Raw genomic sequence first — 17982 nt, forward strand, 5'->3', positions numbered from 1 at the left:
CAGACCAATATGTACACGTGACTTAACAGGAAACAAACCTATAGATGCTTATAATAAGCAGACAAGGCAGATCACGTTCACTCTTCCATTGGAAATAATAAGACTCCAACCTGCTTCACGGTCTCCTAATAAGGCATCACCTGCTCCGTGCAGATACAGGAAGTCAACCGCAGATGGCGGGTCTTTCTTCTTTTAAATCTTTGGGCTATACATAGCAGGACGAGAGAGAGTGAGAGACAGAGGGGTTTCCTCCTCAGTCCAAAGGGAAGTCGCAGGAGGTCCGACCCGCCGCCCGGGCGGTCCGGTACAGAGACAGGAAGTGTTTGTATCGCGGGGCGCAGCCCAGCCAGGCCTCCCCGAAGTGTTCTGACCCTGTGAAGAGGAAGTGCCCGCCGCCGGGCCTGACGCCACACTGCAGGGGTGTGCGGACGCGTCCGTGCCAGGAGGAAGACGCCGCGGGTCCGGGCCCGGGTTCTGGTCGGGACGCCCTCCTCCCCGCGGCGAAAGGCACTTCTTCTTCTTCTCCTCCTCCTTCTTCTCGCTCGAAGGCGCCGCTGCGCTGCCGGTACACCCTGCCGCCCGACACCTCCACCAACGACATCTGCTGCCGGCGGTCATGGGAGATGCTCTTGATGTAGCCACGGACCACTGCAGAGAGCACAGGAGCACAACATATATCTTAACACATTCCCCGTCTTTTAAGAATACCTTTGTACTCCCATATGCCATGTCTCCATAGACTTCCATGTAATTCATAGTGCACGGATCATGCACACCCATGCCTAGATCATGCACCACGTGTGTCCACATTGCTCACAGCTTTCAAACGAAAAAATCTGAATGGAAATCCGTTCAGGCATTCATCATGAGATAGCAGCCATTATGTTTTCCTAAAATGTAAACAAAGATGGCTGCCATGTTTGAAAGATGGGGTTGCTATGGGGGTTAAACATGCAATTTTGCGATTGCTATCATGCCTACTACATTTTTTGAAAATTCTCGGGACTATCGGGCCTGGCAGGTAGAGACATTGAAATATTCTCTGGACTATCGGGCCTAGCAGGGAATGCGTTAAAACCCATTTAATCTTAGAATTATTGAATGCTTTAACCAGTGAAAAATAGCAGATATACAAGCTCACAGCGCGGCACCGAGTGCCAGAAAAATATGAATATAAAATATGAATACCGTAAATCCCCAATTAATCGCCCGGTGGCAAACTGCCGCCGGGTCCCATATATCCGCCCGGGGTCTGACCCCATTTTGCGCAATAAACGCCTGTTTCAAATAAGCGCACGGTTCGTATAAGCGCCTGGGCCGTTATTTGCAATTAATATTATCCTTATTATGTTTTATGTAAGAGCCCGGGCTATTATTTGTTTGGTTGTTTGGTATTATTTGCTATTTATTCAACTTAACTGGTCATTTATGTTGCATGGCAATGGTGCGCTGAAAACAGCAAATCTACAAGCTCACAGCAGTGCTGTGACAGCACGTTGCAACGCACCACACTCGCTGTGCGTCGCTACGGGTCATATGTTGCATGACGGTAGTGCGCTGAAAACAGCAAATCTACAAGCTCACAGCCCTGTGGACAGACACTTCTAAGCCAAATGTATATGGTGCCCAGCCCAGCCCAGTGCTGCGCTACCATTACGCGCAGGACGCGTCGGGGAACAGATTGCCAAAGGACACCAAAAAAAGAGAGAGGAAAAAAGGAGTCTGCTGCTCTCTGCGCACTGACCACCATTCATTACTGTCTAAAACGTTGCTACAATTCAAAGTTTGCGTGAGTTGGCCTACTTTAATGGCAAAACGTTGTGATGGAGAAAGACTGGCCAATAAAGAACAGCTGGATCAGAATAAGTCATTACCTGTTGCTGCCTCTTGTTATCCAGTCCACATTTTGAAGAAGTAATCCATTATTTTGAGGTTCAAGGGGAATGCAGAAGGCTTAATCATAATGCAATACCAAAATGGTTTAATGTCAGGATAGTGGAGCTGTTCAGTGGTCATGTCAGCGAGTCCAGTCAGAGCACCGCAGCTGCAGGACTTCTGCGCTAATTGGGTCGTTGACTCGTTGACTTCTAGATCCGTCTTTGCTGGCATGCGGTAATTGATTCTTTTGGAGAAAGTTTCCCATAGTATAGTAGACCTATATATATTTTTTAAAAAGGCTTTCATACACTCTTGATATTTTTTAAATGAGGTTTGGTCTAATAGATCGAAATGTGCTATTTTCTGGGTGTTGGTAACAATTAAAATAATACAAATAATCATAATTATAACATTTATTATAACATTTTGATTATTAATACTATTATATAGTTTGAGAAAGAAAAATGTACCAAATAATGGCCCAGTGCTGGCCAGTGCCAAAATAAATAAAAGCCTGTTACCAATAGCCGCCTGGTCCCTTTTAAGCGCCCGGGGTCCGACCCCATTTTGCGAAATAAACGCCCGGGCTACTAATTGGTGATTTACGGTATGTGTATTTTCAAAGCGAACGTTTGTAACTCAAGTTTTGCTTCTGGGTGGTCCCTGGAACTAAATGTTTTGAGACGGGGGTCCGTGGCCAAATAAATATCATTTTGGGGGTCCTTCACATGAAAAGGTTTGAGAACCACTGACATAGTAGTCTCTCAAGAACAGACTAACTGAGCTCCAGTTAAGTGAAAAGGACCTTTTCTTTGACGATGGCTGGCCAGATTGCTGACAGAAACATAGTTTTTTTCCAAAAAACCTTAGAAGGATTCAAAAGACACTTATAGAATCAGGTCAAAATAGCAGATCTACAAGCTGGTGCCACGCTGTGAGCTTGTATATTTTTTCAATAGTTAAAGCATAAAATAATGATATACAATACTGTGTACCCGTTCTGAATGGGTTAAGTTCCATTACATACCCAAATGTGGATTTATCTAATTGACTGATTTATATGGAGATAGAAAGGAAGGGGGCGAGAGAGTCCGTATACAGAACTAACTTCATGTAAAAAAGGTGGAATGCAGAATCCATACAATTAGTTTTCTTGTGTCTGTCGACTCCAAATTTAACCTCCTTCAAAACATTCAACCTCTTCCCCAACGCTCTTGTTTCCCTGCTCGCTAAATTAACTTCCACCTTCCCTGTACAGCCATTCACAAGCATCCAAAACATCCACTTCCCCCCGGAAATCAGGTTTATGCTCGGCTGACACTATAGACATGCTGTCTGTCTGTCTGCCTGTCTGCGCAGTGCGCACCCGCATGCACGCACACACATACGCACGCACACACACACACACCGATAATCTGCCGTTGGGTACACTGTGGCATCGGGTCACAAGCTGTAGGGCAGCGTCGGAAACCGTCCAAGCAAGCTTGGTCAAGCTATGGGCTATTTTTAGCACTGCAGCGGTCGTCTGCCCTCAGGTGCATTCAGCATGTTTTCATTGGACTGCCAGTCTGTCAGTAGGTAGTGATCTGTTTGGTGGAGAGCTAAAAGGAGATGGGTCTCAATAGGCATGTTGCTTCTGCTCTGCTGCACACACACACACACACACACACACACCACACCACACCACACCACACCACACCCACACACACACACACACACACATACACACACACACACACACACACACACACACACACACACACACACACACACACCCACTGTGCAGCCTATGCAACCCCACATCTGTCGGGGTCCCTCTCCCTTTGAGCTGCTCCACACGACTGATGCAACCATTTTCTTTCCTTTTTTTACAGAGGCATTTGACTGTGCCTCCCAAACCCTTTTATTTGAAGCTGCAATCAGTTTTATATCGGTATGCTGCATCCCCGATGAAATTAAAGCACTAGATTTGAGTGAAGCAAGCCAAAGAAGTCTTGTTTGTAGGACATGAAAGGTGCTTAGTTTAAACTTAAATGAACAAATCCCAATTTCTTTACGGACTGTAGGTACAATTAACTCTTATTGTGCCTATCCCGAAAATTATTAACGTTCTGGGTGCCTATCCCGAACTAGTTCGGCTTTTAAAAAATAAAAAATAAATTGTAAAAAAAAAAATTGTAAAAAATTGTTACACGGCCCGCGAGAGCGTCGCGCCGCCGATATTTACCATCCACTCCAATGCAATCCAGGATCTTTAGAGCTCATTTTCTCTGTTCCATGCATATCCATGAGGTGTGCAAGGTTTAATCATGGCTAAATCGCCGAAAATAGGGCTTCTAAAATGCTTGGTAGCCAATAGCTAACTTCAAGCTAACTTCATCCTGTCCCTGTTCATGCACAAAGGAAAGTGTTCAGGCGCGTCATGGCTGCGCACGGCTTGTGCATATACAGCGCTTGTCTATGGTGGATTCTATGGCCATTGGGCGCCCTCTAGTGGTGAAAAGGTGGCACTGAAAGGGTTAAAAACAATGTGTGTCTTATAGTGGATGTCGTCTCTGTCGGGTGTTACTTTTCAGGATTCAAATAAAAAAGAAACATCAAAAGTAGCAGATCTACAAGCTCAAAACAATCTGCTACTTGATGCTTTTGTGTGACAATGTAGTGTGATTAAGTAGAGCGTTAATTTACAAACATACATAAATAAGAGGTTTCTGCCAGCAACGACATGTTGATCTGAATGGAACTAAAAGCTTTGATTTGATTGGATCTTTGGTAAAGGATAACAGAGGGTATGCACGTGACATCATCATCATACCCGGAGGTTATGTGGGAACGCCTACTAAGGCCTTCACAGCCCATACATCCAAACAGAAAAGTCCTAGCTGATAGCATTAAATGACGTTAAAAGATGTTAAACTCACTAAAATACGAAATACCGAAAACAAGTGTGGTACTGTATCTAGGGAATCTGACACAGGAAAACACACGGGGAGAGGACATGTATCTGATCAAGGTGCTACTGGCAGCCAGCAAAAAAGCAATTACAAGATTGTGGTATAAAGCTGACCCTCCGAGTTGTGAGCAGTGGCTGTGCATTGTGGAGGAAATATTTGTAATGGAGAGATTTACACACAAACTTAGGTTGCAAGAAGACCTATTCCTGGAGAAGTGGGAAAAATGGACTGTGTATAACACACATCAGGATGACACCATCACCGAACTTTGAAAAGGACTGAAAAGAGACATTTGAAATGAATATTGTGAACCCTGTACTTGTATGCATGTGTGAAAATTGCAAATAAGATTTTAAGTTTAAAAAAAAAAAAAAGATGTTAAACTCACTTTGCCACTCATTTGCCATTCACTTTATGCATGTGCAATTGTGCATACTCTCTCTATACACACAGCACAAGTACAATATGAATACTCACCAAAGTCACTGTTGCAGATGGCCAGGAGCAGCTCTGTGTCAGTGCAAGGCCGGCATGCAGCTATGAGACACAGAAACACAGAAAGTAAGACGATCTGTTTGTATTTGCAAGTCGACTATAGGAACAACTTCATGAACGTTAACGCTGACCATTATTTCAACGTGTTAAACCCTGGTCTACTTAGCTGACTGGGATCCCCCTGGGTTCTGCACTTGGCCGGCTCCTTTTTTCCCCTTTCCCCCCTCTACACCAAGAGAGCTTGTAGTTTGGCTATTATTTTTGGTTGTCTAATGTTCGCCCCCAGGATATCGGGACGCTGCGCTAGGGCTCCATGTGCTTAAAGACGCCAGATCTGCCTGTTCTGAAAGTCCGGAATTCAAAATGTACTTGAGTAAGAGTTCAAATTTATTGGTATCAAAATGCACCAAAAGTCCCATATTTTGCTTGTTCATGAAACACAGCGCTAGTGTGAATGAGGGAGGACTTCTTTCACGCCGTTTCACAGATTGCAGATTATAGGACTCGGCCTGATGAAACCTTTCAGTCATGAGATTTTATTTTTGCTTTAATCCATGTGACTGACTGACACGTACCCCTTATTTTGACAGTTTTGAGACGGACGGAGTTTGAACGGTCACAATATATCCACCACCACAACGCCCAGCCATCTCTGAAACACTCTGCCATTGCCAATCGGACACACATACCAGATACCCAGGCTCCTTTTCATCTGCCTGGGACCATAAGACACATCAATCCCACGGGGTCACATGAAGGAATGCCGGGCATGCGAGGCCTCTGCCCACCACCGCCCAGCCCTCCGCTGTAGCCTTGACCCCCCGTGTTTGGCTCTCATTATGCCAGCTTAGACTGGATGACCCTGCGCCAGTGTAAATCTCTGCATAAGTCAATGACTCTGTGTTCTCCCATGGCAGCCAGACCGCTCTGTCAATACAAGCCAAAGCAGACGGTGCTACGAGGCGGCCGGCTGGTTGTTATCATCGCTGCACAGAGGAATGATCTCATCTCACCACCACCACATCACTGCAGGGCCCAGACAGGCACGCACGCACGCACACGCACACGCACACGCACACACACACAGTTACAAGAAGCCGTCGGCAAACGCACACATATGCACACAATGACGAGGTATTTCTGGAATCCGCAAACTATTTGCCAACTCAATTGAGGCCCGTGAGGGCCAGTGGCCCTCGGGGGCCCGGTGGGCTGCTCTCTGCTCCCTGCTTTGTGTTTAGAGAGCGGATGACAGACAGACTGACTGACGGACAGATGGACGGACGGACGGACAGACAGAGGATGGACGGAGATAAAACTTACAGCAGCTGGCTTGATGTTGTCTTTAACCCAAATGGTACACTATATTGTGTATCATTATTTTATGCTTTAACTATTGAAAAATAGCAGATATACAACCTCACAGCGCGGCAAGTGCAGCGCTGTGAGCTTGTAGATCTGCTATTTTTTTTAAATCGTGAAAATTAGAATTTTGACCCGATTCTATGTGTCTTTTGAATCCTTCTAAGATTTTTTGAAAAACCTATGTTTCTATGTCAGCAATCAGGCTAGCCATCGTCAAAAAAAAGGTCCTTTTCACTTAAATGGAACTCAGTTAGTCTGTTCTTGAGAGACTACTATGTCAGTGGTTCTCAAACCTTTTCATGTGAAGGACCCCCAAAATGATATGTATTTGGCCACAGACCCCCATCTCGAAATATTTAGTTCCAGGGACCACCCAGAAGCAAAATTTGAGTTACAAATGTTCGCTTTGAAAATACATATATTCAAAGATTTGCACACATTTTTTTTCAAAAATAGCAGATCTACAAGCTCGCAGCGCGGCACTCTGTGCCGCGCTGTGAGCTTGTATATCTGCTATTTTTCACTGGTTAAAGCATTCAATAATTCTAGGCCTAAATGGGTTAATTAATTCTGTGACTCCCAGTCACACGATCAAGTCATTTCACCCAGTAAAATCCTCAGTTTAATTTCTTCAAAATTTATTAATTTGCGTCTATATATTATATCAGACATCGACAATATGAAAGATGGATGAAAGATACATGTAAACGGTGAGGTTCTCTCGGGTGAGCACCTCAGCCACACAGACTCTCTTTCTTGCCAACATGCCATCAGACAGCACAATGTACATGATGCATAGGAACTCTGTCCCTCAAGCATGTGGTCCTGTGTCAACCTGGTCTTTAGCGATTATGTCCATCTGTGTCTGATGTGTCCTTGTTGTCTAGTAGTTTATTATTTATTTATCGGTCACACTATGCTGCTGTAATTTCCCTTTGGGGATTAATAAAGTATATCTCATCTCATCTCAGAGCCATATTTGGGAGAGAAGTTGTATACCGTGTAATGCATGTATAAATGGTAAATGGTGCATTTATATAGCACCTTTATCAAAGGCATAGATTGTGCATTACATTCACCCATTCTCACACACTCACACACACACGCACACACACACACACACACACATTCACACACCGATGGCAGAGGAAACCATGCAAGGCACCAACCTGCTCATCGGGAGCAACTATGGGTTCAGAGTCTTGCTCAAGGACTCTTCAACACAAACTATGGGGGAGCCATACCTGTTCTTATGTTAACTTAAATACAAATACATTGGACATAAAAAAGTCCACAACTAGTCAGTAAGCTACTAATATAGACTGAAGAAGTAATTAAAGCGGGTCATGTTTGCCGCTCAGTTGTGCAAATAAATCTAGTGTAAATGTGTGGTCACTCACCGTCCAGCAGCCCCCCTCCTCCCAGGAGGGGTGAGGAGGCAGCAGGAGGGGTGCTGCTGTTCCTCCCCAGCAGCTCGTACCTGAAGCCCACCACCCTCCTGCTCACCTCACTCTGCACCGGGGGGCTGGCCTGCATGGGGGGAGAGGGAGGGGTGGGACCGTTTTTACCATTATCATGATTAGAGTTGCGTACATTTATTCCACAGAACTATGAATGTATAAAATCACATCAGAGCATTTGTAAATTGAATTTTAGAATGAAGCCTTGGATTCATTCGATTTTTGTTGCATTTCCGAAGTCAATCATTTGATGACAGTCTCCTAATTTGAGTCTCCTACCAGAGACTCCGCCGGTCAGTACCGATGACCCGGTCATGTGACAATAACTAAAACAAATCTCCATGAATTCAAGGTTTCATGGGGTGTGTAATAAGTCTTGCGTCACCAGACTGTTGAACCCCACAATTTGCAAATGCTCCTGTCATACAGTCTGGGATCATGAGTATCTGGCTTGAGAAGCGTTAAAGCAGATATGAAGCGTCCACCCCACTTCCGCTTTGTTTGTACAGTTGTGCACATTTATCCTAATATAAATAGAAATCATCTAAGCATATACGTATATTGCTGCTAATCAGAAATTAGATTTTAAAATAGATTTCCGTGAACGGAAATGCCAGCTTCCGTTACTCGGATATCAGGAGGTGCAGTTCCAGACTCTATATACTGTAGCGTTCGGAGATTGTGAAGTAGTTGTCTGGCTACGCGAGACTATAATAAGTAATTTTTTGGTATGAACTAATTGTGTGAATTTAATAGTAAAGACCGGTTAACACTTTGAGTGCCAGGGCGTCATATGACGTCAGACACGCACTTGGCAATGATGCCAGAAAATAATATTGGCGTCATATGACGCCAGATGCTTTTTTTTCATATTACAGTAGTACAGTGTTGGATCTATGCGGTAACCAAGATACAGCCCTTTTGGACGATGGGACGGTCGTCATGCATGACAATTCAGTGGCGTCAGTTCAGAACAAGCTAAGGTATGGCAACATGACTGGTGTCTGGTGAAGACACCAGTCATGTTGCCATACAAGACACCAGTCATGTTGCCATACCTTAGCAACAGGCACGATGAAAAGTACATTTTTATTATTTCCCCCTGTCAAGGTATGGCAGCTGCATACCCCTGCCATACCCAATTGACGCCCCTGCATGACATCACACGCTTATGTGACCAAATTCAAGCATGCTGATTGGCCGGTTCCCCCCAGAAACAAGGGTCTCAAAGAATTCAGTGACTTTTACCGTCCGGACACACAGCAATCAGAGGGAGAGAGAGATATATTGAGAGAATGAGCTAGAATTAGTTATAAAATCATTAGATGTAGTATTATTTAGAGAGATAGAGATAGAGAGAGAGATCGGAAGGTAGAGGTTTTACCTAGGAGGAGTGGGGGAAGGGAAGGGCTAGTTTCTTTGTAGGTTGGGGGGGTTCCATTTTGTAAAAAGTTACCGGACCGTTGCTCCGCTGATCAGAGAGCAAGTCATGGCCGCACATGGAGACCAAGCAGGCAGCCGAACCATGCCCCGTGGCCGTGGACACCAAGCCCGCAGCTGCCCAGCGCCGCCACCGACCATAATCAAAACCCGAAGCACCAGTTGGACTTTCGTTTGTTGCTGCGCGGCTGCGTTTGGGACTTGACTGAGGCGACGCGTGAGGATGAACGGTGATGCCGTTGAACGCTGATGCCGGCGATTTGAAGAGAATTCTGTGTTTTTGCTGCTGTGTCGGGGGAGCCAAGGAACGTCGCCAGCCATCCACAGTGGACGGAGGAGCTACGGCGGTGATCCGGACCGGAGGCAGGCTGTTTGGAGCAGTGTATCATCTTACGGCGCCCACCGGCTGCACCGATAGGTATGGCCCCGGAGAGCGGAGTTGCAGCGGGCGCTAATACACCCAAATGAGGCCGTGCGTGGACTTAGCCAAGGAGGACGACCCGGTCGCTGCGGTGCTCTGTCTCCCCCTGCCCTGAAGGAAGCACTGCTGAGGTGTGCTGCGATCAGCGAACCGGGTAAGCATTATAAAGCTATGCTTTTTACGTTTCAATATGTTCTATACGTCTGTCTGTCTTTCAATGTTATATGAGATCAGTGCTGTGTTCTGGGGACTCACCGGGGACTACCCTCCACACCTCGCCCGACTTGGGACACCCTCGCAGGCACGGCGCCGCCAGGCGCCGGCCTCTATACCTCCGTGATGGAGGAACAATAAAATATGAACGGCGTCTGCCCTCGTGAACCTTTCAAAGTAGCGTATTTGATAGGGATTATGTACTATAGCGTCTGCCCTGGCCAAACGAATAGTAGCTGATCGTATGCCCTCAAAAAAAGTCTAGAACACACCACTGTATGATATGCATAAAGTGTGTTCCTGTGGAAATGAGCCATGAATCTGTAGGTCTACTCTAATGCAAGCTTGTAATACATTCTTCAATCAATCAATAACCGATGTCAATAAGCCTGACCTGCTATTGTTTTTTTTCCACGTAGGGTGCATTTGGTAATATACAATTCAATTCAAAGGAGCGTTATTGGCATGAGAAAACATACGTTTACATTGCCAAAGCAAGTATCACACATACAATAAAAAAAACAGTTGAAAATATACAGTTGGAGGGGGTACAGCATTGTTCAAACAGAGCTATGTCGCATTGTCATTTTATATATATATACAGGGTACAAATATCAGCATTATTTTCCTCATAGTACATAAAGGTATCAGCTCTGTTTCATACTGTATGTGCAGTAGGTCTAGATGTCAATCCATGGTTTGTAGTAGGTGTATGAAGTTCCTCCAACTTCTTCCAGTAAGAATACATTTCTTTATAGTTTAGTTTTTTATTGTGTGTGTATACCTAGATAGATAGTTGTGGGCTCGCCTGGAAGGCGAGCACACGTATGTTATCTTCATTATTTATTTATATACTAGTCAGTATCTCCTCAATATTTTGGCGCGCTTCATCTCTTAAACGCTTACACCTTTCAACACCATTCAAAATTTTATGTGTTCAGCTTACTGAGGACACGTGTGCTTGTATTTTTGGTTTTGAAATGTTTTGTAGTATAAATATAAAAAAATAAAATGTTTAACTTTAAGCACCCAATGCATTTCCAATGGGTTTAGTTAGTGGGGACAGAGTGGAGAGAAGGATAATAGACCCATGTTTATGTTAAGGCGCTGTGGCTGCAGTGTTCACACTTCAGATATGCTATCTATATCATTGCGTTCACACAGGTCTGCTCTCTGATTTGATCCAAATATCTAAGCTTTGTGATGTATATATTCTGAGTTAAAACTACAAATATCTATAAATGTCCCTCTCCACTCTACTGATTGAGACAGCTGTGATTAAAGGCCTGTCTGTCATTGGCTGTTCTGTGGTGCTGCAAAGTAACTAAGTACATTTACTCAAGTATATACAAGTACTTGTACCTACAGTACAATTTTGAGGTACTTTTACTCTACTTTCCATTTTTGTTACATATACTCTACTATAAATACAGCATTTGACAGCCTCAGTTACTTGTTACTTTGCAGATTTTATTATTAATAAAAAACATAGATGGACCACTTAATACTGCTATGAAGTTGATCTACAATGTGCACACGCACGCACGCACGCACGCACACACACACACACACACACACACACACACACACACACACACACACACACACACACACACACACACACACACACACACACACACACACACACACACACACACACACACACACACACACACAAACAACTGTTACTGTGTTACTGTGAAGACGTTTGCTTGTATTTGTCTTTGAGACATGTTTTGTAGTGTTTTAGAAATTGTTCTTAAAAAGAATAAGGTTTTAGGATCCCGGGCAATGGGATTTACAGTATATATCCTAGAACCCGCAGGGACAATCAGCCGTATTAGTGGTTGTTGTTGGTTTTCAGGGAGATATCACAACCGATGCATTTTCAAATCAGATCCACAAACACAATAAAAGTCATGCTCCACTCCTCAGTCTGGAGTGGCCACATAGAAGAACGCCTTGGTTATAGACATAGTGGAGGACAGATGTGATCTGGGATTGTTAACCTACAGTATATGCACTCAATATACACCTCTAGAACACATAGAATATGTACAGTAAGGTTCAGTAGAGTACAGTAAAGTACAGTAAGGTACAGTAAAGTACAATAAAGTACAGTAAAGTACAATAAAGTACAGTAAGGTACAGTGGAGTACAGTAAAGTACAGTAGAGTAACGTAAATTACAGTAGAGTACAGTAAAGTACAGTATAGTAAGGTACAGTAGAGTACAGTACAGTAAGGTACAGTACGGTACAGTAGAGTACAGTATAGTATAGTACAGTAAGGTACACTACAGTAAGGTACAGTAGAGTACAGTAAAGTACAGTACAGTAAGGTACAGTACAGTAGGGTACAGTAGAGTACAGTAAAGTACAGTAAGGTACAGTACAGTAGAGTACAGTAAAGTACAGTAAGTTACAGTAGAGTACAGTAAAGTACAGTAAGGTACAGTAAAGTACAAAACAATACAGTAAGGTACAGTAGAGTACAGTAAAGTACAGTAGAGTACAGTAAAGTACAATAAAGTACAGTAAAGTAGAATAAAGTACAGTAAGGTACAGTGGAGTACAGTAAAGTACAGTAGAGTACAGTAAAGTACAGTATAGTAAGGTACAGTAGAGTACAGTACAGTAAGGTACAGTACGGTACAGTAGAGTACAGTATGGTATAGTACAGTAAGGTAGAGTACAGTACAGTAAGGTACAGTAAAGTACAGTAAGGTACAGTACAGTAGAGTACAGTACAGTACAGTACAGTAAGGTACAGTACAATACTGTAGGGTACTGTACCTTACAGTACCTTAAAGTATCCTATTTGTTGGGTTGGAATCGAGCCCACACTGTTTCGAAGGAACAGTATTTCTAGTTTAGTAATACAATCAGTGTGTGTGTGTGTGTGTGTGTGTGTGTGTGTGTGTGTGTGTGTGTGTGTGTGTGTGTGTGTGTGACATAATAATCTATCAAATCGATCTCAAATCTGTATCAAATTTGTATCAAAGCAGAGCCTATAGAATTCAGTGGCCACGTATATATACATATATACATTTGAAATTATTTAGACTAGTGAAAACAGCCGATCTACAAGCACACAACGCCTCGCTTGTAGATCTGCTGTTTTCACTACTTTTGTGCGACAGCCTTTGCTAAAGAACATACAAATTATACAGAAGCACGTTCATTTAGTATTTTGTATTTATTTCTATCATATACAGGGCCCGTGGAGTCTGACTGGATGGAGGAAGGATGGGAGCCCGATCTGCAACCAGACCAATGACAACGCAGAGGACAGGATGATGGCGGAGATAGCGAGAGCGGAGGAGTCAGGCATAGGTCATACACACTGTAGGTTCGCTGCCTGGACCAATGTCACTCTAGGGGAGCTGAAGAACTTTCTGGGACTTCTCTTCCTCACAGCTATCGTTCACAAGCCGGAGATTGCCATGCAGTGGTCAAAAAAACATTGCCATGCCGTACTTTCCCAGAACAATGGCAAGGAACAGGTACCAGGCCATTTTGAGGCACCTGAGGTACACACACACACGCGCACGCGCGCACACACACACACACACACACACACACACACACACACACACACACACACACACACACACACACACACACACACACACACGGTGAACAGTACCATCTTTGACCTTGATTTGTGGTGCCTTTGACTCCTGAATGTTGGCTTGTTGAATGCCTTTTTTTGACTTTTATATTATTTTATTTATTCTTTACTTGCTGCACATTTATTTTATTTTACTTTTATCCAGTTATATTTTATTTTTGTGAAGTCATATTTGTGATTTTTTTTGTTGAAATATTTGTAAATATTGTTGAACATAAATATGTTCATGCTGGATGTGTGAGGTACTCACCAGGGTTAGGGTTCGATGTTGCCATAAAATAAAAGGTTGACATCGCTTTTCTGACTTTTTGTCTTCCTGACCTTCTAGACCAGGTAAAAACACAGTGAATTCACAGTGCATAGTTCTATCAAAATGTAAGGCAATTTCCACCTTCTGAGTCATTTCATACTTTTTCACTTTGCCCCCTTGAAACTAGACGATGGTACAATATTTTTTTCACTTTTTTTGCAGAAAATAAAGTAGGCATGCTATTCTTTCTGTCAAGGGTACTTGTGTTCCGTTACCATTTACCAATTTGTCGCTATGGCTTCCTAAAGTTTTTTTTCTTTGAACTCAAATATCTCAGAATCTAGATTTCTGAGGTTATTGACTGGTTTGCGCAGTGCGCACTCTCGAGCACCTATCTCCAAAACCGCTCACCGAAATCACTCCAAAAATTTTTTGGTAAAAAAAAAAATCCTCTTTTACCAAACCTCCCATTTTTGTTCCGATGTGAATATCGGATCATTTTCAATATATTCCCTGGAATCGGGGCAGAATGAATGGGACCTAATGGTGGCACTGGTAAGGGACGGGGGCCAGGGGGGGCTGGCACTCAAAGTGTTAACAGTCCCGACCACCATACCTGGAGGTAGATGGCAGGTCTGTGTGGACCCTCGTAGTCCGCCCGGTAACAGAACACCTGCTGTGGCCTTAATCCTCCCCCGCCGTCACCGTCCGTCGTCAGCAGCTCCAGTTCTCCGGACCGCTCGATGTACACGCTGGCCCCGCCCCCGGCCCCAGCTCCGCCCCCCCGGACCCCTCCGTGGAAGAAGGGCTTGAGGCACGCGGTGCCGCCGTGGGGGTGCGGGTAGGACAGGTTGGGGGGCTCCAGGACCACCCTGAGGGCCTGGTGGACCCCCGTGCCCGGGTAGGACCACTCCACCCAGCCCTCTGCGCAGCGCAGGCGCACCTGCAGCACCGTCCTGGAGTCCTCCTCCTCGCCAGGAGAGGGAGACAGACCGCTGGATGGATGGATGGATGGATGGATGGATGCAGGAGACAGAAAAAAAAACAACACAAATAAATAAATACATCTCTATTAGTCAGGGAATATTTAATGGTAGGGTAAGTGATTTCACCTATAAGTTTCAGTTTAAGTTTTCATGTAGGTGACAGCCGGGGGCCTTCCTCCAATCATGATCAAGTGGGGGCAGGCCTTGGTGAGCTTAAGGCCCGCCCCCACTCGACCATGATTGGAGGAAGGCCCCACTCTATCCTGATTGGAGGAAAATGTGTCACCCAACAGTTTTGGTGGAGCAAGTGAAACTGCTTGTTTTCTCTTCAGGAGATAAAGCTGAAGTCCAAATATGGACCAAACACTATAGTAACCAGGGCCGGATCTAGCCTTTAGCACTAGGTGGGGCAGGAAGAAATGATATGGGAGGTCACCTCCAGCCCATGCCGCGAAGCGGTGTGGGCGGAAAAAAATGGGAGTTCAAACACCCTAAAACACCCGAAATGCATTGAAAACTACGCATTTTGGCACACTTATACCTATAACACACAATTCAAACAACAGATCTTACACTTCTATCTCTCTAATATCTTATCAGTTTATCTATCCATCTATATATAGTTGTAGCATAACATTTCAAATAGTTTAATATTTTTGAAATTTTAGATTTTTGCATGCCATCATGTTAGGTGGGGTAGAGAGGGCATTTAGGAGGGCATTGCCTCCCCTTGCCTATGCCTAGATCCGCCCCTGATAGTAACTATAGTAGGCTTACTATCAGAACATAGACCCATTTGTTATTATTTTAATTTAATTAAATCACTTACCCTACCTTTAAAAAAACTTCAAATAAATTACTTACAAATACATTTCTTCACCAATGACCAATGTGTGTGTAAAGGTGTCTAGAAATCATATATTTCCTGCATATAAGTTAATACCGCAATGTTCAGCAGCTGTCACAGATTCCTCTAACTGAATTAGTGAGATGTGTTTCTGGACACTCTTTACAAACACATTGGTGAAGAAATGTATTGGTACTAAGGAATGTATTCCCAGGTTTGACATTATTCTGATAATATGCCCTGACTATATGTAAAGTGGGGTCCAGGGAACCTCAGTCAGAGGTCACTTGTCAGTGGCCTTGTGGTTAGAGTGTCCGCCCTGAGACTGGGAGGTCGGGGGTTCAATTCCCCGGCCGGGTCATACCAAAGACTATAAAAATGGGACCCAATGCCTCCCTGCTTGGCACTCAGCATCAAGGGTTGGATTGGGGGGGTTGATCACCACCACCAATGGGGATCCTGTCTGTCTGTCTGTCTGTCTGTCTGTCTGACTAACCAGCTCAGTGGCCTTGTGGTTAGAGTGTCCGCCCTGAGACTGGGAGGTCGGGGGTTCAATTCCCCGGCCGGGTCATACCAAAGACTATAAAAATGGGACCCAATGCCTCCCTGCTTGGCACTCAGCATCAAGGGTTGGATTGGGGGGGTTGATCACCACCAATGGGGGTCCAGGGACTGCAGATGAAAATTAGCACGCGGCGGGCTAACTCTGGCTCATTTACATTGAAGTGAAAACTGACATGTCCATTAATGAGCACGGTCCCTGTCAAATAAACAGATCTTAACTCTTAACTCTTAACTTCTACGACTCTACATCTTAGACCTTTGTGTGTTTTTAAACTTGAATCTTTTTCTTAGCATGTGTATACATTTGGGGAGGAGGTCTTAATTATCATTGATCTGAATTTTATTCATTTCAGTGTTTTTATTTTATTTTTTCAAATGTATATTTTTTAAATATAAAATGTATTATTTATTTGATTAGGGATTTTCAGGGGGTTCCCAGCAAAATGTCTTAATAGCTTTTTAAGGATTTCTATCAGTTTAACCATCTTAACCCCCTATAGGCTGTTATACAGTAGGCCTACATGCTACACATCTGAGCTTGTAGACGATCTACAAGCTCACAACCATGAGTTGTGAACTTGTAGATCTGACATTTCTTTTCTTTAATCTTGACAAAATGTGTCAAATTTTGAATATTTTTTGAAACATTTAAACAACACAGCTTTTGTATGTGGGTCCCTGGCATCTCATCTTTTCAGGTGTCCTTGACATGAAGAAAGTTTGAGAACCACTATCACTATATATCCAACAAACACTAGAATAGCCTACCTTATGAACTTTAGGATTTCTTTAGGATTACAGTCTAACTACTCATCCGTCTTCCCAACTGCATGGCTATACATATAGCTCAGGCGGTATATCTTTATAGCCTATTCTGTTAAGTCAGCCTATAGCTATAATGAAAAACAGCACACAGCCTAATTGTTGGCTACATTTAAGGAGATATTTTGCAGCTATTGGCTGGTCGCTGGTGTTTTATGCCTAAACATCGTGCATTTGATAGCCCCATATTGCAGCTGTGAAATAGAAATAAACATTTTAGGTACTTTTAAAACAACAATCCATTACCTTCCACTCCAGTTGCACAGATCAGCGGCGCAGCATCGCCACCACAGCAGAAGAAGCAGCAGAGAAACTAGTGAAATCAGAACATTCATCGACATCTTCTCTCTAACCGGTTGAAGTTGAAGATAAAAGCAACGCTTGGTGGTAAAACATCATGACTAGTTGAAACAGGTTATATACAGCGTGCATATTAACCTCACAGCGCACACACAGACAGAGTCAGACACACAATAGGCCTATAGCTTCTATCAGTAGACAGAGAGTTGCTCACAGCAGCAGCACGATTCTGTGTGACAGTGACTGGAATGGATTTTAGGATGAGTCCCCTTCACGGCTTCACCCCTCTATCACCCCCACCTCTCTCTCTCTCTCTCTCTCTCTCTCTCTCTCTCTCTCGCTCTCTCTCTCTCGC

At 43.9% G+C, this 17982-nt stretch overlaps 1 protein-coding gene across 1 annotated transcript; it reads right to left on the bottom strand.

The window, feature by feature from the left end:
• Positions 1-253: 253 nt before the first annotated feature.
• On the bottom strand, positions 254-17795 carry LOC308283804 (meteorin-like protein; the record flags this gene model as incomplete). The annotated part of the gene is made up of 5 exons (XM_080724299.1): positions 17574-17795; positions 14725-15103; positions 8093-8222; positions 5310-5369; positions 254-648 (listed from the first exon to the last, which is right to left on the bottom strand). The coding sequence occupies exons 1-5, from the start codon at positions 17666-17668 to the stop codon at positions 254-256; spliced, it is 1059 nt and encodes a 352-aa protein (XP_080580425.1). The 5' UTR covers positions 17669-17795.
• Positions 17796-17982: the final 187 nt, after the last annotated feature.

The sequence above is a fragment of the Nannobrachium achirus genome (assembly GCF_963921795.1).
Source record: "Nannobrachium achirus genome assembly, chromosome: 4".
Lineage (NCBI taxonomy): Eukaryota > Metazoa > Chordata > Actinopteri > Myctophiformes > Myctophidae > Nannobrachium > Nannobrachium achirus.